Here is a 27,224-nt window from a genome sequence, read left to right as displayed (position 1 = left end):
CTTCTGGTTCGCGGGAGGGGGAGTGTCCATCATGGAGTCGCTTTGGAGGCTGAAGCGGTTCGATGCCTTCCCCAAGACGCTGGAAGATTTTCGGGTCAAGACCTGCGGCGGCGCGTTCGGTGAGAGACCGCGGGCTGCCCGAGGATTACAGGACTTAGAGGGCTGCTGTTGTGAGGAAGACAGGAGGGGATCCGCTTGCAGAGATCTCTGCTGATTTAAAGCGATCTTAAGTTGAGGCATGGTCTTGCACCTGCAGACAGAATGGCTTAATGTTTCATGTGTGAACTGAAAAGTGTTTGGCGCATATGTTGTCTTTTGGCCTCGGGGATTGTTTATGAAGTTCGATCTTTCGTGACTTGGTGATCTGTAGCGAAATTGTCATATTGAGAAGTGTCGAGGCTGAACTTAATGTGATTTCTTCTGTGTTATGTTTTCAGACATAACGTTTTCTCAATGCCTGCAACAGCATTAATTCAGAAAGCAGTGTATTTTTTTATATGTGCACTGAATGTGGTATGTGAAGTGGTCGTATAAATAAAATGCAATCTCCGCAGTTAGAACTTCTTTTTAGCAAAATAATCTTTAAGAATGCACAGAATAGCTAAGTTTGTGAAGCGATTGTTTGGTATAGCTTTGGTACCACTTGCTGGTAAAGAACCTAAATGCATTTTTGGAGTAGTCTAATGAACTGTTCACTCTCTTGAAGAAGAAAAAATAACACTCTCAGTCAGCCATCTATTCACTGTATTTCCTCTAGTCTAGAACCATGATTAGATTTTTTTTTAACAGAGAGATTTTGAGCCTTTGTCAGATGTCCTGTGTCATTTAGTGCTCAGAAAAAAACACAAATATATCTTATACTGAGGATTGGTAAAAGGAGGTCAAATTGCCTAATAATGGTTTTTGTTATCATTGCTTGTTTTGAAGTAATCCATACTATTTTAAAGTAACATAAGAATGAGAGAAAGAATCAGAATTGATCTTGCAGAGATATAGGAGGGCTGCTTTTTAGTGATTTCATTGCTTGCTTAAAATTTAATTTTTTAAAAATATAGCTTGAACCTTTCAAAAGTCTTTGTAAATGTTTGTGAAACATATATGAAACAATACGTTATTTCATTTGGGAGTATTTTATTTTTTTTTGCTGTATAGTGCTTTTGCTACAATATGTTTTTCACTTGAATTGGCCCAAGATTTTTGTTTATCTGTCAGACAGGTATATATTTCTGAATTTTTTGCTTCCCTGGATTCAGAATCACTCCTCCAAATATGTGCTTATAGAAAGGTAACAATTGTAGAAATTTTAAAGTAATGAAAACAATTTCCTGGAATTTGAAAAAAAAATGAAGTATATGCATTGCTTTTTAAGCATCCCTTTGAAGATGCAAGTCAATTGATGCTGCTGGCAATGTTCAGCCCTGTCCTTTGGGGCGTCTTTGAGGATAAGAACAGATTCACCAGTCTTTAGAGATCAAAAGTCAACAAGAGGAAGGAAGACTTTAAGTAAAGAAAGACTGTATTCTTCTCTTATGAAAATAATGTCAGTGTTCCCTGGAGAAAGAAGTACATTTTGCCTTTGCATGCAGAAATTATGATAATCTCTTATCATAAATGCTCATATAAAGGGTATATATTCTATTATATAGCTTTTAGAAATTATTATGGGAATAAAGGCTGTGTCCTAACAGTCAGAAATCATGCTGAGACGAGGAGTAGGTCTCTAGTGTTTATTACTGCTACATAAAACAGAATCCTAACAAACTGAAGAAGCGTGGGAACACCCAGACAGATAAACCCCAAAAGTTAAGGTGGGTCTGATCTGTGTCTCTTTGAATGGCTGCTTAATTCCTCAGTACTATGCATGCGTTTTCCCCCCTGGATAGAGGCCCCCTCCTGCTCGCCATCAGTACTCATGACAGGCTGGATGGTAGTATATGAATATTTAATCATTTAATTTATCATTTAAAGAGAAATATTAGGAAATATTCATTATCCATATTTTATTTTTCTACTTTTTTAAAAGCCATGAAAACTAAGAAGGGACTTTTCCTCCTGAATTTTTTGTTTGGTTTTATTTTATTTTCCTCTCTGTGAGCTCCTTACTTCCTTTTTATTGTTATTGACACCATGTGGAAAAAGCATGTACCATATTGCATCTGAATAACCCAAACATGTCTGTTTTACCAAATGATCCTGCATTAAGAAGGTTCACCAGGTCATTACTTTTCAGCCTGCAGTTGGAGTGGAAAATACATTTTTCACATGTTATTGCATATATTTTTTTCTGCTGTGAATATAATATTTGTATATAAAAAGTTTCATATGAGGAACTATTTTGCATGTATAAAGCAGAAGTTGCTCAGTTGATATGATATTGCAGTCCAAACTAGTTAGCTTGACTATTTCTTGGGTTGGTTCATCATTCCAAAATTTCCAAAAACCTTTATTAGAAAGCTTTCAGAGGGTCAGGGGTGGGGATAGTGTCTGCTAATTTGTTGTAGCTAAAGCAGCTATTATTATGTTGTTCTAAGCCAGTGCTTATTCCAGCTACATTTCTATAGACTGGAAAGGTATCTTTGTGTTTTAGATAAAAGGGTTTTCTCTCCACAAGGAGCTTCATAGAAGTTGATTGGTTTCCTGAGAAATCCTTGAATTTTCCTACGTTTTTAAAGTGTTGGACCATTTTAACTGGAGGTACTGGGTGAGCCGCAAAGGGCCTGGCTAGCCCTCCAGATCAAATGCCCTGCATGATTCCCTGAGTAAACCAAAAATGCTTTCCTCAGAAGGTATGCATTATATGGAGAGATTAGATATTTTGGACAGCTTTCAGGGAAGCCATACTGAGGGCCCCTATTGGATTCTGAGGTACCCCATATATTTATAGAACTTGCGCATGCACACACAAATTGTTTGGAGATGATGATGATAATTTATTAAATTTGTATGCTGCCTGACTCAACGACTCTGGGGGGCTCACAGCAGTCAAACAAAGAAATTACAATAAAATCAATAAACATAAATGGTTTATAGTTTATAGTTCAGTGGTAAATCAAATGCTTTTGTATGCAAACACTTCGGGTTCAGTTTCTGGTATTTCTCTAGAATGGGGAAAGATCTGTTTGAAATTCTAGAGGAACTGCCTGTCAGTACAGATAGATCAATCCAGCTAAATACTTTTATTCAACTTCTATGCTCCACAGATGTTAATACCATGATAGATGTATAAATTTTAAGATATGACTACATGTAACTTTCCTTTCTTCATATACAGTGACTGTAGTTAGTGGACTCATCATGTTCTTCCTGTTCTTCTCCGAGCTCCAGTACTATCTCACAAAGGAGGTAAATGAGCTTGTTTCTTTCTCCTTGTCCTTAGATACACATTTCTAAATATAAACCTTACATTGTCTCACATGTTTTTTAGAAGCAGATGCTGTATTAGATAGGACCAAATGGATTCAAAGTCAGTTCCCTGTTTGCCATATGAAATCTGGGCAGCTATGGGCCAGTTATTGTCTTTCAGGCTAATTTATCTTACAGGATGCTTGGAAAGATAAAAGGTAGATTATGTATGCTACCCTGAAAGTGGACTAAAAAGGTAAATTGTAGTTTAAATTTTTATTAAAATTATTCAAATTAATGTAGTTTGGAGTCATTAACTGCTATTCTTGTCCCATTGCATTTTCTTTGCTTGCCTCTTTTGCACACATCTAATCAAAGGAAATATTACTGCACTTTCCTTTCTTCCATTCTAATATGATTGTTGTGCCTCAAGAAGATTTTCCTTTTCTTTATAACTTGTCTTGAAAGAAGCAGCAAAAATTGAGTGTCTTCTACTCACTAGACTGTGGTAGTGCTCTTCAGCTAAATTCTCTACATTGTCGTCCTCCAGATATATTGGGCTACAACTCAGAGTCCAGGATATAGCCCTGCTGGCTGGTTTTTATGGGAGTAATTGTCCAAAATCAACTTCAGCGTTTTAAGATTTCTAGAATCCACAGCTAATTAGCTATTTAGATATGGGATGCTTAAAAGCAAGCTTGTTTTCAAACCTCTGAAGCAAGTTAAAAAAACTCCTGATGAATTTTTGAATTGAATGTATTTATTTATTTATTGCTCTTTTTTTTAATATGATAGAAAATGTCAGAAATCTCTTTTAGATCTCACCTTTATCAAATTCTCATAGAGTCTAACTTAAAATTATGGTGGAGGGCCATAAATATTAACCCTACTAAATCTGGGCTACAGGAATCTGAGCCATCAACAGATGGCAGCAATGTGATCCAGAAACCTCTTTGCTGCCATCTAGTTTGCATCCCAGATATGATAGCTCTACAAGGATAGAATAAGCACTTCTTCATCTACCCCAATATTACTGATACTAACAGGCAAAAGTTGTCAAGGCAGATATTTTCCTAGTCCTTCCTGGAGGTTCCAAACAGGAAAGCATGGAACTTTTGTATAGAAAGCCAGGTGCTCAACCACTGAACTCTTGTTGTTCACCTAAAAATTAGAATATCGATCCTCATGGTCTGAATTAGCCAAGCCCCCTGATTTTCAGCAAGTCAGACCCTTGTTTTATCTAATGCAGGATTCCCAAAATGGTTAGGTGCCTTTCAGGCTGATTTTTTCTTTTTTTGTACAGGTAGTCCTTGGCTTACATCCATTCATTCAGCAACTGTTCAAAGTTACAGCAGCACTGAAAAATGGATGTATGACAGATCCTCAGAGTTCTGGCCGTCGGTCACTTGATCTCAATCCAGGCACTTAGGTGCCCGGCTTGTGATTACGAAGTTTCAGGGAGCCACGATCATGTGATCACCATTTGCAACCTTTCCTGTCAGCTTCCCACAAGCAAAGTCAATGGGGAAGCAAGCAGGGAAGGTCACGTGTCACTCGGGTAAATCTCCCCCACCCAGTCACCCTCTCTCAGCCCCTCTGTGTTTCCACCACACCTCACTGGCCACTCATGTACCCTCCACAAGCTGCTTTCCTGCACTCATGCCACGCCGCACTATCCACTCCCTGCCTTCCTGTGCTCGCACTCCTGCTGCACCGTGTCCTCCACCCTTTGGCCTTCCTGCACTCGATGTGCACTGTGCCCTCCACCCCATGGCTTTCCTGGGCTTATGTGGTGCCACAGCACCCCCTCCCCCAGCCTCCCCCATCTTGTGTGCAGCCTGCACCGGGCCTCCCCTGGCCTACCTGTATTCTTTTAAAAAATCATTATTATTATTTTCAAAGAAAAAGAAATAATGCTGATACAAATACGCACTTAAAAGAATATAGAAGGGAAGGAAGGAAGGAAGGAAGGAAGGAAGGAAGGAAGGAAGGAAGGAAGGAAGGAAGGAAGGAAGGAAGGAAGGAAGGGGTATAAGCAATAAAATATGGGTGGATAAGCAACAGATCTAAAATACCATATGGCTAATGTGTTCTAATAAATACTACATTTATTTAGAAAACCTGTATGCCTGCTATTCCTTGAACAGTTTGCAAGGTATAGTAAAAGCTGTTTTAAAAACAATAGTAAAATATAGCATAAAACAGTAGTGTTAAAACCCCTGGAAAAAACAAATATATTTTGAGCCCACTTCTAAACTGAAATAAAGAAGGGGCTTACTTTAACTTTGGTGGCAATTTATTCAGTAATATGGGCCCTGTCATGGAGAAACCTGAATTGGTGCTTGATGTCAAACATACCCCATTGTGCTCCATTCATTTAAGAGGGCAGTACAAATGAGTGGGAATAAGTGATCCTGTAAGTTGCTTGGGCCTAAGCTATGGATGATTTTTTGTTTGTTTTCTTTGTTCTTAGGTTCACCCAGAATTGTATGTTGATAAATCAAGAGGAGATAAGCTACGGATAAATATAGACATTGTTTTTCCGCATATGCCATGTGCTTGTGAGTAAAGGCTATTGAATTTTGCTTTTTAGTAAAATGAAATAATGGAAAGTAGGCACTCCTTGGCTTCACATAGCATTTTATAATATTTTAATTAATCTTGCTAGGAACAAGTGTCTGGAACCTCTCTGCAAAGTAAAGTAAGATGGATACCAGTTGCAAAGTGGTAGTTTTGAAGTGGTAAAAGGAAGCACTTCTCTCAGGGTTCAGACATAAACAATAGTCAGATGTAAGTAAATGGGGGGAGTTCTGTAACCTGTGGCATGTGTCCTTTCTTGATTTTCAACAACCCTCAATTTATGTGTTAGTATTGATTCAGGATTCTTCCCTTAGATGCCTAGCTAGTATGATTATGGGTCTACACTGGTTTTAGAGTAGTCAGTCTTCTAATTACTATATTTTGCAAGAAAACTTCAGTATTCTGTACCTGCTCTTTAATAGCCCAATGAATATATTGTGCATAATAACTGTCTGCAATCTCAAGAAATCGGTTTTGAACTGCCTGTGTTTGTTACTTTACAGATTTGAGCATTGATGCAATGGATGTGGCTGGAGAGCAACAGCTAGATGTTGAACACAATCTCTTCAAACAGCGCTTGGATAAAGATGGCAAGCATGTGACTCCAGAAGCAGAAAAACATGGTAGAATAGATATACTGTTCCAGTGTGGGAGCAGTATTGCAGATAAGATGGTAACACTGGGTTTAGTTTTATGACATCTGATTTTAAGAGTATAAAAGTGACAGGCTGGCACTAGGTTTCTATTATGGCCAGATATTTGGTACGGCTGATAGAGGTGGACCAGTGTTAGTGATGTTTGAGCATGCTGTACATTGATATATCTATGCTTAGTCTGTTCATTACTTTTACAGGTATTATGTTTCTATTTCAGAGTTAGGAAGAGAAGAGGAGACAGTCTTTGATCCAAATTCGTTAGATCCTGATCGCTGTGAAAGCTGTTATGGAGCAGAATCTGAGGATATCAAGTACGTTTTACTTTTCTTACTGTGACTTGGGAGCAAGAAAATGGAGTTGGAAGGGAACTGCATAGCTATAGCATTTCCTAAACTTATTAAGGAAGAGTGGGCTTGTGGTTGTTTGTAGTTTGGCTGATATTCTTCCATGTTTTCTTGCCTAGAAAGTCATTATGGGTTTACTGGGCTTTTCATTGTTAATAGAGTATACATGGATTTCAATCACCTGTTTTTCCAGTAATAGCAGACAGATTGACTCTGAAATTAGTGGAAGTTCAGCCATTTATCTTGGGATTGGATTGGATTGGATTGGATTGGAATGGATTGGAATGGATTGGAATGGATTGGATTGGATTGGATTGGATTGGATTGGATTGCTGGTTTCACTCAAGGGAAAACTCTTATAAGGTCCCAAGACAGATAGGATTGCATACTATGCAATAATAGTTTTGTCTAAAACAAAAGGCTGCTATGTGGAAGTCTTTTACTCTATTATTTTCTTAGGATGATTACTTGCAGAAATTTGTAGTATGTACAAGTTGTTAATTGCAACAGTAACTTAACTATGCTTGTGCTCTTTCCCAAACATGGTCCAACATCCCCTGTGCCTATGAGTTAGCAGATGTCATAGTCTGCTACATTCTTGGGAGTGTAGAATGTTTCTGTTCTCATCTGGAGAAGAAAAAGAAATTATCTTCTCCATAGGAATGTTTGTCATAGAATTCTAAGTTATATTTATTTATTTATTATTTAAATTTATATCAGTGATGGATATATCATTTATTATTTAAATTTATATATTGCTCCACAGGCAGTCAGCAAAGCACATAACACCTTTGAAATGCTTTCTACAGAGGATAACCAAGAAATTCTAAACAATCCAAGCCCTTTGTCATGTGGCTTTAAACTTAATTGGATGCTCAGTCCCTTGAATCAAAAGACTATGGACCATAGGTTATTTCAGCAGATACTTGCTTCTATGATCTCCTACTTGGTTTAGAAAACAGCTATATTTTGATGTCATACTTTTTGTCTCCATCCATTACCCAAATATTGCTGTGATGGCTGTTTTAGCTTTTTTTATCCTCTCCCAGTTTTCATATGCTTTGGAAATGATGTGGCAGGCATCTAGCAGTCTACCTAATATTACTTTCAGTTCATACGGGAGTATTAATTTTCTGAAAAAACAACAACAACCCTGAAAAACATAATTCTCAGGCTTTGTAGTGTTGCTGTGTTTTATAAGTAACTTCTTTTTTCTTTTTCTAATGAACAAATTATACATGTTGTTTTTTGGCAGATGCTGCAATAGTTGTGATGATGTGAGGGAAGCATATAGGCGGCGAGGTTGGGCCTTCAAGAATCCAGATACTATAGAGCAATGCAAGAGAGAAGGATTTAGCCAGAAAATGCAGGAGCAAAAAAATGAGGGGTGCAAAGTATATGGATTTTTAGAGGTCAACAAAGTAAGCATGGCAATTTTTATCATCTTACTGCATTGGTATGTCACACAGGATAAAAGACTGACTGTGCTAGATAGAAATTCAGCATTGTGAGTAGTAAAAATATTTTTTGAGAGTCCGGATGAAATGTTTAGAAATGCTTTCAATAATAAATTATTGTATAGCTTCAGAGTGCTAGATTGAAATCTGCCATGTTTTTAGTGGGGGACAAGGAATTCCCAGTGAATAGAAAACTGGCTAAAATCTTTTTTAGGGTGACAGTGGCAGAGAGTAACTCAGCTCTACTCATGACACCACATGGAAAAGTGTTAGTTTCCTAATTATATAGGGGAGTGGGGAGTTAATACAGAAAAACATTTAAAAGTATTAGGTCATCTTGCTTATTTGCATCAGTTATTTCTTTACTCTTTAATCAGGTGTGACTTTGACATAACATCACATGTCTTTAGCCATTCAGGCTTTTGCTGTGAAGTAATTGTTTATTGTTCAGTGGAATGGATTGTTTCTGAGTATGTGTCCTAATCTCCTTCAGTGAGAATGGTATGCTGAGTTCAAACATAGTAAGGGATGTGTTTGAGGCTCTGCCTCTGCAGTCTTGGTATTGTCATCTCTCTCCAATGTGCAGTGCAGTAAACAGTTTGCATTTACAGTGAGGGCTATATATTAGTTGAAATATCGAGAGGCTCTGAACAGTCTTTTACAAATTGAATTTAGCTGTTGTTTACAAGAGCAAAAACTAGGATTTATATGTGGCTATGTTTAAAACATTAGAAGCATCTGTTTAGATTTCATTTCAGGGAAAGGTATGTGTGCTTCTTTTAAATGCCCTGGTAAGAGGTTTTTTTTTTAATTTAAAAAGACACACTTTTCAAAGCTGCTGCTGTTTGGCGTAGAGAGCTGGGTGATTGAATGAAATCTGAATTTCTCTTCCAGGTAGCTGGCAATTTCCACTTTGCGCCAGGAAAAAGCTTTCAACAGTCTCATGTTCATGGTAAAGTAACTCATATTCTTTGAATATCTTATAAACTTTCTCTCCCCCCCCCGCTACATTTTAGGATGGATGGATGGATGGTGTTTATATACTGCCAGCTCCACCAACTACTGTGCAGTAGTTGTCATGAACTCAAGCAGTGTAACTGACGTGCTGTTGCTGGAGTGTGGAAGAACTAGCAAAAGGGAAATATTTCAAAAGTACTGTTTTCATGGGTAGAAGAAAACTGTACTATCCAAGGGACTCTGCTTTTTTTTTTTAAATAAATAATTTCTTATCATTATTCCCTTCTGTACAGGAAATGCTATGACTAGAATTTTAAAGGCATTCAGATGATATGTTTCCTTTTGCAGGACTGATTTAATAAAAATATATTTTAAACAAGTAAAAATAAAATGTCAACATACTTGACATGATATCCAGTATATTTTAGAACAAATACATTTTGGATATTTTAAGACTGAAAAATTCATACAGTAATTTAAAGCAACAAACATTAGGTTTGTGATTTAGAGATCTTCAGATGCTCAGCAATTTTATTGCAGACTGCGGCCCTATACTATGAGTATGACATGCTATTTCCTTTTCTTTCGTGACAATTGAGATGGTCTACATGAATCTGTAGATCCTATTGGTTGGATTGTTTTTTTTCCAAATAATTTTATTAAGTATTATAGTTGTACAGATAAAAACTGATACAAACTACAAAAAATAAAGGAATAGAAAGAAAGAAAGAGTAAAAAGTGCAAAAAAGAAAAAAGATAATGTAAAAGAAAAAAGAAAATATAAAAATATAACAAAAAAGAAAAAAGAAATACAAAGAAGTAGCTTCTCCCTTCATCTCAACAAGTATAAACAACTTTAACAAATTATCACTTTCTCTTAAAATACAACAATCTCTTCATCCCATATCATATCTCTTACCTATAGACAAATCCTTAAAACCGCGTCGTTCAGTCCTGGTCAGCAAAAGTCCATTAAGGGTTACCAGAAATAACATCATCTATTTTAACTTTGATCAAATAAACCAATTTTGTATTCCTTCCCTTTACTTTTAACAATCTTGATCTTCAATCCCTTCAAATAATGTCATAGAACTTGATTTTTTTTTCTTTTTCTTTTTTCTTTTTTGTCCCTTCTCACCAAGTCTTTCAAAACTTTAACAGATCTCTTTTCTAAATCCAATATAAGAAAATTATCCAAGTCACCCTCCTGGTTTTTTTTTTGTATGTCCCTTTTAATTATTAAAACATCAGCCGGTTTCATTTCTATATCCAGTATTTCATCTTTTTCCAGATCATTCTTGTATCCTGTAAGTTTTAAATCCACGTTCAAATCTATTTTGGTTTTATCTGGTAGAACTTGATCCTTTTCCTTAACATCATTCACACAGAGTCTACCTATGACGGCAGACATTCTTGAAATTAATTAATTTCATTGTTCATTGTTCACATATATCTTTCAGTACATTTGATGTTAAATTATTTTGCTCCATTTTGTGTTAACAAATCAAATAGGTGTTCTTCTCCTTTAATTGTAATTTTTACTTCCTTCTAGCTCCCTGTAGTATCCAATTGTCAAAGTCCTATCATGTTTTTTTTTTCAGAATTGAAAACACAAGTCATTTTCCCATGGGAAGAATTCATTCAATTAATCTGAAAATCCCATTTCAAGTCAATCTAGACCCTTAGTCCGGTTATTACTTTCCAAAAACAACACACTAATCACCCTTTTGCCATTTATTCTCAAAAATTGCTGAGTCCTTAAAGTCAAACTTAAAATTTCTTTTGTTAAGAAGGAAACTCATCCAGTGAATGCCATCAAAGTTGCCATTCCAAAGGTTCTTAATATTTAAAATGCAGTAAATAAGTAATTTAAAAAGTGATTAAGAAATGAGCCTTGGCTGAGCTTTATGTCTATCTAGGCTACATTATGGTTGTGGGAGTAGACAGAATCCTTTGATTCCCAGCTGCTCTACTTACCAGCCAACCGCAAAAAGCTCAGTTCTTGCAGTCTTTTCATGGGGAGCAGCTGTCTGGAGTAAATGTGGACAATCCCACAATATCTCCTTTCTCTGGAGAGATTTCACTGGCCAGGATCCATCCTCTGGTTGGCGATTAAAGCCATAATGCTGTCCCCGGTCCTTCAGGGATGTCTAGCTCACCATGTCCTCACCAGACGTCCCCTATTGGTTGGATTGTGAGCTAAAATTGAATAAATAAGCTAATGCACTTCACAAGGAAGAAGTGTTTTGGCTTCTGCACAAAGCTTGTGAATTTATTTGAGAGCTAGTAAAAACTGTGTATAATGATTTCTTGAAAGTTGGGTCCAGTTCTCTATTGGATACTGTCCAATAGTTTTTCATTCCTGTGTGGAAAGTCTCTTTGGCAGTACTCCATTTGTTTCTCTGATGTTTGATATGATTAATTCTGATCACCTGACCTCAGAAAGAGTATTAAAGATCTGCAAAAGGTACAAGATCTCTGTCAAAAGTATTCGGTTCTTTCTTTTTCTTCTAAGAAATTACTCTCTAAAAATAATTAAGTCAAAATACACTGAAAGGGACACTTACCTTTGTAAATATATTATCTATTATCTGTTACATGCAGTCCTAACTGAATTAGGTAATGTTTAAAAGTTTGGAAATATGCATGCACATTGTTGAAATTAAGTCTTTGTTGATTTCTTTTATTTGCTAATTCTGTACTGTCTGTAATGAAGGTGACTAATTTCTCCTGTAAAAGCTTGGTAAATACTTAAGGATTTGACCAAACTGGTGTTGTTATTAGGATATCAGAAGGGGCATTATATGGCTACAATGTTCCATCAAAATATTGAGGTCATTTTGATTACAATTCTGTTCTCATCTTCAAAAACAAGTTTGCTGAACATTTAGAAGGGGGTGAACTTCTACTCATCTTTTCTAATCCATTGAATTACACAAATTTCCTTATAGAAGCTTTATACAATTAATGTAAGTAATGAGGGCCCCTTCATTCTTTCAGTAGAACATATATAAGGACCAGGGATAACACCATTGCAAAGTTAGCAAACATGGTTTTGAAGATGAAAATAGGATTAATAGTAAGTAATAATTTAAAGTAAACTTTGTAGGATCATCAATGTTGTTATTATCAACTATCAACTCCTTACACTGAATTATTTTCCAAGGAATTCAGATACTAGCTTGGTATTAGTTGGACTCTTATCCTTGATTACCATGAATGTCAACCCCATAGCTAGACTAGCATTTCCCATTCTTTTGCCTCCAGATCTATCAGGTACGCATCCTATAGTGCCTAGGCATATGGAGAATACAAATGGGCACACTATTTAAGAATGCATCAGACTTCAGTGAAATCATGGTTATGAAGGGAAGACTGTAAATTCAGGGATTTTTAGAAGACCAGTATTCAGAATGGCATCTTCATGGATACATATATTAAGAATATATTCTTAAACATAAATTTTAAAACATATAAATTCTAAAATAGTATCTTCCAAATATAAATATCAATTTAACATGCATTTGGATCTTTTTGAGTCGGTTTAGCTTTACTAAGCATAAAGAACAAAACCGAACCAATCTGGTATTTCAGGAAAGAAAATAATAGATATTGTTATAAAGGTCATAAACAATAACTAGATTGCTGGCACATTCATTGGGAAACATCTTTGTCTCTTTTTCATGAAAATATGACTGTACCTTATAGAAGTGCAATAAAGATGTAAATTTAATTTTAGCTTATAAATAAAGAGAGGCAACCCAACTTGGAAAGCTTTACAGTGGGGGTGTGCAAAATTCTTTTGTGCTGGAAACATCCATTGCAGGTACTCCATGCTCAGAGCTAAACATCTATCCTCCAAGAGTTTTGCTTTGAGCCCAGTACAAGGCATGCTGCTTTGCTCCATACTCAGAGCAAAACATGGCCACTTTGAGCAGCATTAGTTCAAGTGCTTCATTTTATTTCATGGCTTCCCATTGGATTATTTGCTCCTTTTTCCCAGCCTAGATAGTGCCCAGATAGTATAGCAGCAAGGAACCTGCTGTGATTGGCTTAGATTGGGTGACAGTGATCAAAGAGGTGGTGTGCTGGGACATAGAGGCAGTTACTTAACAAGATGCACAGATGTGGATTCTGGAAAGAGGACTGTGGTATACCAAATTATTCAGGGACTGGCCAATCAGCCCGTTGCAAGTGAGTCTGTTGCTGCTAGTGCAGCTGTTGGAGCTTGGCTCAGTGATGAGTATCTGGTTGCTTATTTCAGGCAAGGATGTTTGGTTTTACTTAAAGTGAGGTAAGGTGTGTATTCCCCCCTGCTTTTTAATTCATCCCCCTCTGAAACCCGTCTGATAAGTAAATACCTTGCTTATTTAGAGAAAATGAATTCTTTTAATTACAGAGTATTGTGCATGCACTACTATGATTGTAACATACACATTCATATTAAATAGAGTCTGCTCCTTTAAGTTGAGTCTTACCCTTATGGCTCCTCACCCTGCTCCTCTGCCCCAGTGTAGGCATATATGGCCACATCCATTCCATGACTGGGAAAGATAGAGCAATAGCTACAAGTATAGTCAGATGGGGGACCATGGCAATATTGTTTGTCAAGGATGGGGAGGTTGTTAACTGCATGGAAGTTTGATTGGACTAAGATGCCCACTTTTCTGGGGCAGCAGTGATATTACCAGCTGGCATCATGGTGGGTGTCCTTAGGCCAAGGCCAATGCATCAAGAGATGACATGCCTTCTCATAGATCCAAATACTCAATAGTTAGTGGTGTTAGACCAGAGGAATCAACAGACAGATCACTATCACCAAGGGGAGATTCTGCAGCTTTGAGGATAGCACAATAGAATACTTTAGTTTGGCACTTGAAGACACATGCTGAACTTCTTGCATCACTGTAAGGACAAGAAACATTTTTTGACATCAGGTATGCTTATGCATCCATTGAGTAGTTTCAAAGAATTGTCATTTTGGGATAACAATAGATAGCATGCACTGCCAAGATCCAGTTGCCATTTATTTTTGGGCACTGTGAGCTACGTAGTCTAAATGAGCACTCCTCCTTCCAGAGGGTGAAAAATCAATTTATTTAAAAGTTTTGGTTTGCTCAATTTTGTGGCCATTTAACTGCCATTTGTGAGTTCTGGGGTGTTTAGCAAATACCAGAACAATTTTTCTCATAATTTATTATTAATTCTTCATCCTTGCAATAAACAGCAAAGGATCTCAAAACATGTTTTGATCTAGCTGAGGTCTGGGACAGGAGAACTACATCATCAGCATACAGAAACATGGCTATGTGTCTGTGAACTAGCTTTGGGAGAAAAAAGTCAGGACTGTTCTGATGGTCAACCAAGGAGTTTATATAAAATCAAATAGTAATTGTGCCAATGTGTAGCACTGTCTGACTCCTCATATCAAAGTAATTGCTTTTGTTAGATGATTTTGTCAGGTAAATCAGATGTTCAACATGGAATTTTCATAAGGCTTATATGTAATAGATGCCTATTTCTCATAGAATTGGCAAGTTTGTCTCATATCCTAACTCTCAATATCAAATTAAAGGAGGACCTAAAATCTATAGAGAGGATCCTACCAGATGTGATAGAATGAACACAGGATTTAGGAGGAATGGCTGGCTCTGAAGGATTTGCCCTGTTTCTAGCCAGACCAACAATTTTGTATTTAGAAGTTTGATGTACAGTGTGTTGATGATCCCTAACAAACTGATTGGGTGATAGCTGTAAGTCTCCCCACTTTTGCAAATAGGGATTATTATTGATGTTTCCCATTCTTTTGGAGCCACTGTGGTCCGATCAATAATGAGAACAGGGAGGCTAGGACTAGAGTCCACCATTTTCAGTTGTTACTGACAATTTCCACCTGCAAAATAATAATTACATGGTGCATTTCTTAGTTTAAGTTGGTTAACTACAATACCAATTTCTGCGATTGTTACTGGTGGCTGTTGGGGAAGCATATCAGCATTCTAATTGTTTAGGTTTGGTTTGCCTTGTGCATTAAGGGAGTTAAAGTGTGCCTCCCAAACTGTGCCTCCCAAACCTCAACTGGAATTGTTCTTTTTAAAAGATTCTTTGCCATGGGGAATGTAGAGTTCATGTACTGTATGTTGATTACATCTGTTTACCTTCTAAAATAATGCAGGTAAATACGAAGATGTGACATTAGCATGCACTACTGTCCTTTGCTCATAAGTGTTACAAATCTGTTAAAGGTGTGTAAGTTATAAATGCAGTTGTTTGATTTGTTGAACTTTAGTATATTTGTGTACTCTTTGCATGGTTTGTGTCCTATTGATGTTGAGCATTAGGATGAAACAAGTCTTTTAATTTTTATGTTGGTATGATTGGTTTGTTGGGTTCTGGCTGTTATGCTTTGTAGGTTTTGAGTTTTTACAGTGCATTTAAAATTGCAAATTGGGCTGATTTGTTTAGCTTTGTGTTTGTGCATGTTTCAGTATCTTGCTGATGTTCAGCTTCAGAGTGCAAGTTTAGATGCAGGTTCTGCTAGCTTGTTTGGTAAAATACTGTAGTGCTTTTCTTACTTTTTGTTTTGTTTTCCTTTTGATGTTGCGGTGTAATAATGTTATTTATTTAAATGCAAGTTGTCTGATGATTTTTATAGTCTGATGATGATGATGATGATGATGATGATGATGATGATAATTTGTACTCTGGTAGTGGTATATGCATTGTTTTTTATGTTTTTCTTTTGCTGTTTTTATAAAAGGGAGAGAATTTTCTTGCATGTCCATCTCTCAACCAGCAAGGATCTGGTAATGATTACTGCATACTTCCAGACCACTAGCATCAGCAAGATAGCACATGGCTGACTACAGGAAGCTACATTAGAGTGTTTTCTTCTTTCTTTTTGCTGTGGGAAAGAGAAAGTTTTTGCACTTTGCCATGAGCTGTCAAACAGCGATTCTAGCACAAGCGGGGCCCACTGTTTGCATTACTTGAATTTCCTGTGCCTTGAACCCTCAGAACATTTCGAGCTTTAAAATGATTGACAGTAAAGTGCTGGACGATGAGTCCCTCAAGTTAGATGGCAGTCAGCTTGCTGCTGAGGAAGAGCTGAGATCCTTTTGGCGTACAAATGGTGTTTATGATGCAGTTAAATTAAAGCCTTTGGGATAGCTAGTTGCTGATGTTGCTATGCAGGAAAAGAAGCAGCAAAGGTAAAATTACAGTGGGAACATGGAAGGTAAGAAGCATGACCATGGGAAAGCTCAACATACTGAAAGATGAAATGAATTGATTACACACTGACCTCTCAGAGATTAGCGAACTGAATGGATTGAAAATGGACACTTTCAGTCAGAAGATCATACTATTTAGTGTTCAGAATACAGACAAAGAAATAATGGCATTGCTTTCAAGTCAGGAAGGATATAGCAAAGATCATCCTTGGGTACAATGCAGTCAGTGACTAAATAATATCAATTAGATTTTGTGGACAGCCCTTTAATATAACAGTTATTCAAGTTTATGCTGCTACTGCTGATGCAGAAGAAGAGGTTGACAAGTTTCATAGTCAAGTTCAATCTGAAACTGACCAAACATGCAAGCAAGATGTGTCACTTGCAGTTAGACATAGGAATACCAAAATTGGAAATAGTAGCTAGCCTATATATGCTCAGAAACAGAAGTGAAACAGGAGAACCACTTACCAGTTTCTGCCTCTCCAGTGATTCCTTCATTGCTATATTGATACAAGAAGCTGGAAGAGCTCAGTTATAACAGCAAAGATGTGGCCAGAGTCTGTGCAACAGATCATGAACTGCTCATGTGCAAGTTCTAAGTCAAGCTAAGCCAGAAGAATAAAGCCAGCTAGTTTCCACAATATGATCTTGAGCATATACCCACCATTTTCAAGGAGAACATCAGAAATCACTCTGAAGTCCTGAACCTCATTAACAGGGAACCAGAGGAACTCTGGAATAAAATCAAGGAAGCTGTTAAGCATTAATGTAAAAAGAGACTGCCAAAGATCAAGCAACAGAAAAAAGCAAACTGGATGTCAGAACAAACAGTGGAAATTGGGGAGAAGAGAATCCAAAGCCAAGAAAGACAAAGATATCAGAAAAGCACTTGAGAGAGCTGTTAGGAGACACAAGAAGCAGTACTACTATGACATCTGTAAAGACATCAAAGATGCAAACAAACACAAGAACAAGGAAAGTCTTCCAAAAGATCTGTAAACTCAGAATGAGGTTCCAACCTTGAACTGGTATGCTGATGAAGATCAAACAAAGATGGAAGGAGTGTACTGAAATTCTGTACAGCAGATGTCAACATCCAAGATACTTGTTTACAACACAACTTGATAACGCAATCAATTTAAAAAGTCTATATGAAACATAGCCAACTTGAAGTGTTCCAATGGAACATTCTGAAGGGTTGTTTTGTCCAGTCATAAAATAGAATGTTTCCTGTTTCATGTTCACTCCTATTTTATAGATTACTGAAGCCAGTTTCACGCACATTTTAAAAATACATATTTAAAGTACTTTGCGCCTTGCATGTACCTGTGTACTAAATATCTATTTTTCAACTAAGCATGGATAGAAATACCTGCTGTAAATGGCAGGGTTCTGTCATGGCCTCTGCATATATACACAGTATTCATGCTTGCTACTGCATAATATGGGAAACAATAATCTTGAGAATAGAACATCCAATAGCTTTGTTTAAGATTCTCCATGTGTAGCTTCAGGTAGATGTTACCCTTGCATTTCATGTTCGTGATTAGTTGAATCTGACACATTCTTCTGTATTGCCTTGATCAAATCCTTAAGGGTTTATTTTAATGTTTCATAAGTTTAGTTGAAAAGTGGAATGTTTTAACAGTTTATATTTAAATCTTCCTTTATATTTCTCTAAGACCCTTGATGTTAAAGAGGAAATTCTATGTGTTTGGTAGAACACTGCTTAAATGAAGTGTGTGCTTTCTGAAATAGCTTATTAACAGAATAATTAAAACCAAGTTGGGATTTTTCATGGAATTTTTTTTTTCTTTTTAATTTATTCTGAATGAGTTTAGACATCAGTAAAAAAAGATTGCAAAATTGCTGAGGAGAAGACAGTTTAGTGGTCATAATAAAAGATTTTAAAAGATGTATAAGTGTGTACATTTACTACTCAGGTGCAAAGTTTAAGCTATTTCAGTTTAAGAGTGTAGCATGATCTTTACCTGGAAATGCTGATTTGGAAAAATTTCAATTTTTAGTTTTTTTAAAAGAAAGATGCACAATTGTCTCATACAAAAAAGGCTTGCTCCAGTAACTTTATGTGTTGTCTATCCTTTTGCAGTTCATGATCTTCAGAGCTTTGGACTTGACAATGTAAGTTCCCTAAGAGAATTTGTATCTGAGCTTTCTATTCACATTGGAAAGGATAGGGGACCTACCATTAGTGCAAATGTAGATAATTTGTCATATACTAGTGTAGCATCTATGGAGAATAATAAAAGTGTAGCTGTAAAATAATAAAACTATTGTATTTAAAAAAATTGTTGTAGAGTTCATTATACAGTGCACTCATTATAAATTGCTACAAGCATTTGTTACAAGCACCTAGTGAATCACCATGCTTTAAAAAAAGATCCCTCTCCCCTTTTGCTAGAATTGTTGTCCTCTCTGATAGCAGCATGTATATCACCGAGCACAAACAACCTATCTCCTTATGGCTGCTGTCCCCAGGAGGAGTACAGATGTATAATTGCAGGGGGAGGGCTGCATAGCTTCTGCCCTCGGGTAATGTAGTTAGACAGAAAGGAAACAAGGTTAGCTGTTCTGACCTGGCATAAGCTGACACAGGTGCTAAACTCTTGTTGTTCTCATCCACAAAGAGGGAAAGCTCTGATATGCGTGCCTGTGCGTTGGCACTAGGGTCATTTCATCCATGAAAGGCATGGTACCTGCACTGAGAACACAGAACGCAGCCCCCAGCCTGTTCTAGCCTTGCTATTTTTTTAATAAAGCTTTATTAAGTTTTTCAACAAATACATAAAACTACAAGAAATGAAATAAAGTATACTACAAGACAAAAAAGGAACTAAAAAGCGTGAACATACAAAAAAAGACTACTATATACTACGTAACACATACATAGTAACTTCCAACTTTCTACAACAAAGATATAAATAAGTCAGTATCAGTCTCTAGTTCAAACTGGAATGAACATTATTTCTATAAAACGTTTCTATTTTCAATATAACATTTCCTCTAAAACACCATTTTCCCTTGGGATGGATGGATGGATGGATGGATGGAGATATATATATATATATATATATATATAACATTTATGTAACATTAAAAATATAAATTCCCCCCTTAATAGACAGGTAAACAAATATTATCCTTCCTCATTACAATTTTACTCCTAACCAAAACATTTATATAGTTAAACATTATATCTCCACCATTACATATTTAAACAATAACCTTATTAATATCCTTTTACCCAAGGTAAATTCACTATCCAAAAAGCAAAAACATCTGTCTAAACCTTTAAAAGACCATCCTAATAAACACAAACAGTTAATTCACTTCAAAGTAAACTAAGGGATTTATATATCTCACTGTTACACACAAAGCTTTCTCCTTGCAGTCCTCGACTTGCCTTGTAAAGTCCAACTCATCTTCAAAGACCTTCCATCCCTTGAGGCTTAAATCTTGTCTTTGATCTTGATATTCCAAGAATGCAGCCATTTCTGTTGCTTTTACACCCAAAGCTTTTCCTTCTTCAAAATTAACATTCCAGAGGTGAATCTTCTTCCATTTGCTTTTTGCTTTGGGATGTTACTCTTCATTTTTTTCTTTGAGACTGAGACCTTATTTTCCAAATAACTTTCTAAGAGATGGTCCAAAGCATAAGTAACCTTGAGGTACAGCTCCTTAAAAGTATCTTTAAAATCTTCCATATCCCTCCATGGAACATTATGGCGCCCTCTAGTGCCTCAGGATATTAGACAAAAGAAAGTGTTAATCAGCGGGGGTGGAAAAATAAAAGTAAACAAAGCCATTTCTCATGGGAAAGCAGGTAGATCAAAACTCAGCTCCTCAAATTCAACAAAGTGGGTAATTTTTTTGTATTTCTTCAGACTTTGAAAAAAGTAACAGTAAACAGGCGAAAGTGTCTAAATCCAACAATACAATTTAAAAAGAAAAAAAAGAAAAAATATACATTTAGGAAAAAAAAGCCAAATTAACAAATTAATAACTTCCAAAAGTAATGAAAACTACCAAGAGATTCTGCATTTCTTTGTTGCAAAGAGCCTCTCCTTAATAATGAATTAAAAAGAAAAAAATGGTGTTTTAGAAGTGGGGTAGGCAGCTTTTGAGTCCGTTTAAGGCTTCAACGTGGCTTAGGAAATGATGGCAATCCTTGCTTACCAGCTGCTAGCTTACCAGTCGATCGCGAAATGCTGTTTTGCTGGCTGCTGGCTGCTTCCAGCCGTCTGGAGGACAAATGGAGTAATTCCTGGGGTTTTCCTTAATCCGGAAAACACTTCTGTGCTCTAGGAAATCCTGCCTGAGCCCAAAAAAGTCTGTATGGCCAGGTCAACTGTGGAGCTCGTGGAGACATGTCTCAAGTTGCCAATCCCGCACTGGAAGTCTCCTGTCCTTGCTGTTTCTGCAACTGCTTGAAATGTTGGCACTTTTTTTGTTTCAGATAAACATGACACATCTTATCAGGCATCTTTCGTTTGGGAAGGATTATCCAGGCCTTGTGAACCCACTTGATGGGACAGTTGTCACAGCTCAACAAGGTATTGGTTTGAAGAAGATTGGTTTCAATCTATACTGGTAAATAAAGGTGACAACCAGCACAAAATCTGTTAACAGTTGATGGGTGCTTAATTAAAATAGATATGTCTTGGCTAAACTAATCATTTTAATTATAATATGGAGTTTGGTAACTGACTTCTTTTTCAGTAGAACCATAAAAATGCAACTTTCCCTCCCCTTTTGACTTCAGAATAAGGAATATATGCCTAACAGAATTGCATCCTCTCTTTCTCCATGTTTTTATTAGCAGTTTGGATAGATTTAGGCATTAATAGATATCCTCGAACTGCATGGCATTCTTTTCGGTGTCACTTTTTAATTTCTTCCAATCTCTTCAACTTGTGTGAGGGGGTAGGGTGGGAGAGAGCAACAAAAAGGACTCACAAAGGGAGGAATTGTTAATCAATGTGATTATTTTAAGGAAGGACTCCTGGCCTCAACCTCTCACTTTCCTCTTTTCATATGTCCTCTTAGTCATATTAATTACAGATCCAAGCTATAATAATAAAAATAATTTTATGGTTGGGAACTCACTGAAATTCATAAACCCTCTCCACTATAATGGCTGGTGCTAATCTATTTCAAATTCTTGCTGAATCCCAAGTCATTGTTTTAAGATTCTTGAAGTTTTAACATTTCTTGAAGTTTTCTCTACAAATCCAGCTTTTAACTTTTACTAGTTGTGTGCAACCACAAACCACTTCCTATTCTGAAAAACACTTTGAGATCTATGCATTTTGTGGGAAAAACAATGTTCTGCTGAACACAGAATGTTCCAGCAATTAACCTCATTGTTTTGCACATCCCTCCATTTTAGATGCCCACAGTAGGTGGCAGCACCTACCAATCTTGGCATATCTGAGAAAAGCTAAGCAAGATCATACTTCATCAATTCTTGGATAGGAGACCATAAATAATCCCAGGATTATAAATTGAGAAGAAGGCAGCTACATAGATATTCCCAGATAATCATCAGGAGTGGAGCTTGCCTTGAGGGAGGCTTTTTCTTTCTGTTTATTAGATATTAGCACGTAAGAAATTAAAACATATTTGCATGCTGTGGCTTTATTTTTTCTGGGCCCAACGTTCATTATTAAGTTTATAATAATAATTCTGGAGGAAATGTTGGATTTTTTTCTCAGACAGCAATCCAACAAGTTGTGTGGCAATCCTTTTTGATATTGAGAGGAGTTTCACAAGCAGTGTGGAGAGAATGGGAAGATAAAATCCTAGTGGCTTTCCTGTCCAAGTCTATTAGTGCCCACCAAATTACTGACTGAGTTCTACTCTTAGTCAATTTTGGTTACTTATGCTTAGTTATACTTGGGCATGAACTATTCTGTGCATGAAGGAGCTGGTGCCCCAGCCCAAACATAAATGTTTCAGTTGTTTGGGTCCTTGTATGTTCCAGATATGGTGGCCCAAAATGCATTTTCCAGTTAGAAATGGTTTGAGGAGGAAAAATGGGGAAAAGTCACGCTTGGTTTTCTTTGCCGATAATGTATGTGGACATCCCTGACAGCGGCAGTGAGGGATTTCCTTTGCTTCTGGGTGTCCGGACATGGATGGCAGCTGTAGTGATTGAGGGGAAGGAGGGAAGGGAAGGTGTTTGGATGATGGGGTGGCTGACCATACAGACGAGATGAAAAATGGGGCGATTCACACCAACTTGGTTCTGCCCTGTAAAATCACCCTGCGATTCCTTCCAATTTTGTTTCAGCCCAAACTTGGAACAACCAAAGTAATATTTCTTTCTTTCTGCTGAACTACAATTAATAGAAAACAATCCAGAAGAACCTTTGGAAACATATTTGTTCTGGGTTCAAAACAAAACATATTTTCTGTTTCATGCTTACCCATTAAGGTTTTATTTTGCTTTTAGCTTCCATGATGTTCCAGTATTTTGTAAAAGTAGTCCCTACAGTGTACATGAAAGTTGATGGTGAGGTAAGAGCTGCTTATTATCTTTTCTTTATGTAGAAGATTGCTATCTGTATTACTGCATTTGGTTACATACAACATTAGATGAACAGCCTTTTACTCAGATTTTATTGTTGTTGTTTTCTCTTCCTTCTACATGCCCCCCAAATCTGCTGTGAGAAACTCAGGTGGGAGAAGCTACAGGATGAAGGGGAATTCAAATTGCCAGCAGAATCCTTTCTGGTGGAATTAAACCTACTATGTTTAATTGGGAATGGAAAGATAGAGCATTTATAAATCGAAGATAGGAAATTGCAAGCAATTCTACATACGTTGTTATTTATTAAGCCAGGAAACAGTCAGGGCCCAGGGTCTCCCAAAATATGGATCATAGATATTCTGTATCTGACATGTATTTCACAATGCTTCTAGCTGAAGAATACACAAAGCCATACACAATTAGCTGCATTTTAATTCTTTAATTTAATTTAATTTAATTCAGTTTGGATTATGCCTACTCTAACCAACTATTTCAATGTTTTTATAGGTGGTGAGGACAAATCAATTTTCAGTAACACGGCATGAGAAAATAGCTAATGGACTAATTGGAGATCAAGGCCTACCTGGTGTGTTTGTACTGTATGAGCTTTCTCCCATGATGGTGAAATTAACAGAGAAGCACAGGTGAGAGATTCTCAACATGAGCCTGAGCATGAATTAAAAAACAGGTAGTTTCCCCCCAGATGAAATTACATTTAACTTGTCTGTAAAAGCCATGTTTCACATGAAATATGTGATGCATACAGATAGATCATAAATGTGGTTTCTGGAGACTGTTCTTTGAAATCAACAGTTCCAGGATGAGGCTATCGATCTGACTTCTATCTGAGTATAGGAGTAATCATAAGGCTTAATGAAATTGCTTTAATAAAACCATTAATTCTCACTCTGATTTCATGTTAAAATATTTGCATTCATCATGTAAATATATATTAATATGAGGATTTTTTTTCCAAATCTAGGTCCTTTACACACTTTCTCACAGGTGTCTGTGCCATTATTGGAGGAGTGTTTACAGGTAACTGGATTTGTGTGTTCAAAAATTTGAATGGTTTTCTATTCATTTTGAATTTGAAATTAATTTGTAAATGTTTTGATCAATACATAATACTTCCAGGGCATTTTCAAATGGAAAGCTTTCACAATGCTGCTGTCATTTACAAGATGGCAGAATTGACATTGGCAGTGGAAATAAAATGAGAAATAGGGAAAATTTGACAGTTGCTAGTATTGATGAGTAATGTTTGTGGCCTCTACAGATATTAAAATAGTATAACTCCTGATGGACTCGACAAGATTAAATTGACATGGTTAACAATGTGTTATACCATGGGAGTAGAATTTTGAAAGAATGCCAGTGGGGTTCTTTTTATTGGAGCAATATTGCAGTTTTTTTTTCTTTTATTTTTATTTGGACTGAATAGACTGACCCTCCTTTTCCTCCTTCCAGTTGCAGGACTCATTGACTCTTTGATCTATCATTCAGCTCGAGCCATTCAGAAGAAAATCGAGCTTGGAAAAACTACATAGAATAGTAGCTACAATCCTTCCTAAAAGACTTGAAGAAATTAAAAACAACTCTGACATCAATGTCCAATCTGAATGTGCCAAGCAAAGATAACTGGAACTTTGGGGAGAGACTGACATTCCAGTCTTGGGACAAGTAAAACGGGGATTAAATTTAAACATCAATGTTTGTGGTTGTTAAAACATTTCTGTTTTAATATTCATATTGATCAGTTGGCATATATTTCAGTTTCTAGATTCCAAAAGGAAGAGCAGTGTCATCCAGAATATAGATCACAAGACCTTCTACATGTCTACAACTAGTTATTTCTAATTTAATTTGTATTTAGTGATATTGTAAAATGTGTGATTGGAATAAATTCTCAGGAAGAAGTTTTACTAAAGTGACCTGATAATTTTTTAAAAGCTTGCTTATCAAGCGTTAAGGGTTGTTTTAGCCAAAAATATTGCTTATACCAGTTTTCCATAGCCCAGTTTTTTCCCTCTTCATTGGCACCTAACAGTTTAATTCTAACCACTGTCTGCAGTAGGTGACCATGATCTTCATCTTTGGCTATTCATTTTCTAAAGTCAATTAGAATCTCTTGAAATACAGTGTAAATTTACTGGTTCCTGTCTCAGACCTCCTTTCCCAACGCCTCATATTTGTTAGCAGTATCTCACTCTTCACCTCACTGTCTGGTCTAATGGAAACATCCTGTTCATTAATCATTGTGATGATTGATCAGGTAAGGCAATTACATCACTTGTGGTTGTGATAATCACGACCTGTTGAACTTATGCCTACTCTAGGCCAAAAGGTATGGAACTGATTTCAAATAGTTTGTTACTGGCTTCCACTACATCTAGGTAGTATATATCAACTGTACCATTATGGCACTTTACTCCTGATGACACTAACTTAAATGTCAATATCCATGTAACTGAATTTTTGATGTTTTAATGATTAAATCATTTATATGATGTCTTTTTGAGTTTTGAGAGCAGCAGTGGCTAAAGTGCAACACTGAGTGTCACTTGGGATTGATAATCTTTCAGTGGCTAGGAACCACATGTGATGTTTTGTGAAGTGGTGAGTCATTATGGGTTGAAGAATAATGCAAATTGTTCAAATCCAGGGTTTGGGAATTAGGTCGATTTGTGGGGGGAGGGGTTGCCTGCTTAAACGCTCATCAGAGCAGTTGGGGAAGGTTCCAGGGGCCAATGAAGTAGGGTTGGGTGCCAATCTGACCCTTTACTTACTTACTCTTCCACTAATTGAAGAAGCTTAAAAGCATTTAGATACTAGTATTTTTTTTTTTGCCTAGTACAGTAAATTTATCCTGCATTTCAGTTTTACTTCCCAGAGAAAAAAGTTTATCATGCATGAAGTCTAATCATGGGAATGTTCATGCCGACAAAAATTGAACTACTATCACAGAAAGCTGTGTTATGAACCAACTCATTGGCTATTTGGCTTACTATTGTTTAAATAAAGTTTTAAATTAAAAAGAATCAAAGAAACAATGTGAATCTTTTCCTATTATTACTAATATTCATCTTCTGTGTTTTGATATTGGGTCTAGAATTGATGAAGCTTAATGTAGACTTGCCAATTAGTGTATTAGATATTTATTTATTTATTTATTTATTTATTATTCACATTTCTATCACCGCCCATCTCCCCCCAAAAGGGGGACTCTGGGCAGTTTACAATAAAATTCACCTTAAAACCTCAACATCATAAAATCACCAAGTCAATACTACAATACTAAAATAATAAATAAATATAAATATGGAATCCAAGTGGGAAATTTCCATTCGGTAGGGAGAACTCTACATCACCAGCCACCCCCAGGAATGGCTATTGTCCTTCCCATCCCAAGCGAGGCGGCAGAACCAGGTCTTCAAACCCTTCTGGAAGAATGGGAGTGAAGGGGCCTGCCTCACCTCGGGGGACAGAAAGTTCCACAGGGCAGGCGCCACTGCAGAGAAGGCCTGCCTCCTCGACCCCGCCAGATGAAATTCTCTTACAGACGGGGTCCACAACATGCCCTCTCTGCATGATTGGGTGGAACCGGTCGATGTTATCGGGATGAGATGGTCCCTCAGGTAACCTGGCCCCATGCCATGTAGGGCTTTAAAGGTGATAACCAACACCTTGAATTGGACCCAGAAGCAAACTGGAATTCAATGCAGCTCAAGCAGTAAAGGTGTTACGTGTGCTGATCTTGGAGCACTCATCACTGTTCGTGCGGCCGCATTTTGGACCAGCTGAAGCTTCTGGATACTCTTCAAGGATAGCCCCATGTAGAGCGCATTGCAGTAGTCTATATGGGAGATGACCAGGGCATGAGTGACTGTCTGGAGGGCATCTCGATCCAGGAAAGGGCGTAACTGGCGCACAACCTGAAGTTGTGCAAAGGCCCTCCTGGCCACGACTGTCACCTGCTCTTTGAGGAGGAGTCGTAAGTCCAGGAGGACCCGCAAGTTACGCACCAGTTCTGAATGGGGCAGTGCAACCCCATATTGTTAAATAATGGCTGTTCTAATATGTATATACCTCCAGCAATC

The 27,224-nt window shown here is 37.0% G+C and overlaps 1 protein-coding gene across 1 annotated transcript; it reads left to right on the top strand.

Annotated features, from left to right (window-relative positions):
- Positions 1-6: 6 nt before the first annotated feature.
- ERGIC3 (ERGIC and golgi 3) lies at positions 7-25,634 on the top strand. Its single transcript, XM_063297301.1, has 13 exons — positions 7-119; positions 3,272-3,342; positions 5,816-5,903; positions 6,426-6,545; positions 6,796-6,889; positions 8,178-8,343; positions 9,274-9,331; positions 18,682-18,713; positions 21,049-21,145; positions 23,047-23,111; positions 23,632-23,768; positions 24,107-24,162; positions 24,595-25,634. Exons 1-13 carry the CDS (start codon positions 32-34, stop codon positions 24,672-24,674), a joined length of 1,152 nt encoding a protein of 383 aa, XP_063153371.1. The 5' UTR covers positions 7-31; the 3' UTR covers positions 24,675-25,634.
- The last annotated feature ends 1,590 nt before the right edge of the window (positions 25,635-27,224 follow it).

This window comes from Candoia aspera, chromosome 3 (genome assembly GCF_035149785.1).
Source record: "Candoia aspera isolate rCanAsp1 chromosome 3, rCanAsp1.hap2, whole genome shotgun sequence".
NCBI lineage: Eukaryota > Metazoa > Chordata > Lepidosauria > Squamata > Boidae > Candoia > Candoia aspera.
Note: the sequence above shows the minus strand (reverse complement) of the source record. Positions and strands in the feature narration are given on the sequence as shown.

Bases quoted from the DNA above. Each gene is read 5' to 3' on its own strand.
- ERGIC3 (XM_063297301.1), top strand. From the start codon at position 32: ATGGAGTCGCTTTGGAGGCTGAAGCGGTTCGATGCCTTCCCCAAGACG. The intron at 18,714-21,048 runs GTAAGTTCCCTA...TTTTTGTTTCAG, and splicing joins AGAGCTTTGGACTTGACAAT to ATAAACATGACACATCTTAT. The intron at 21,146-23,046 runs GTATTGGTTTGA...TTTTGCTTTTAG, and splicing joins AGTTGTCACAGCTCAACAAG to CTTCCATGATGTTCCAGTAT.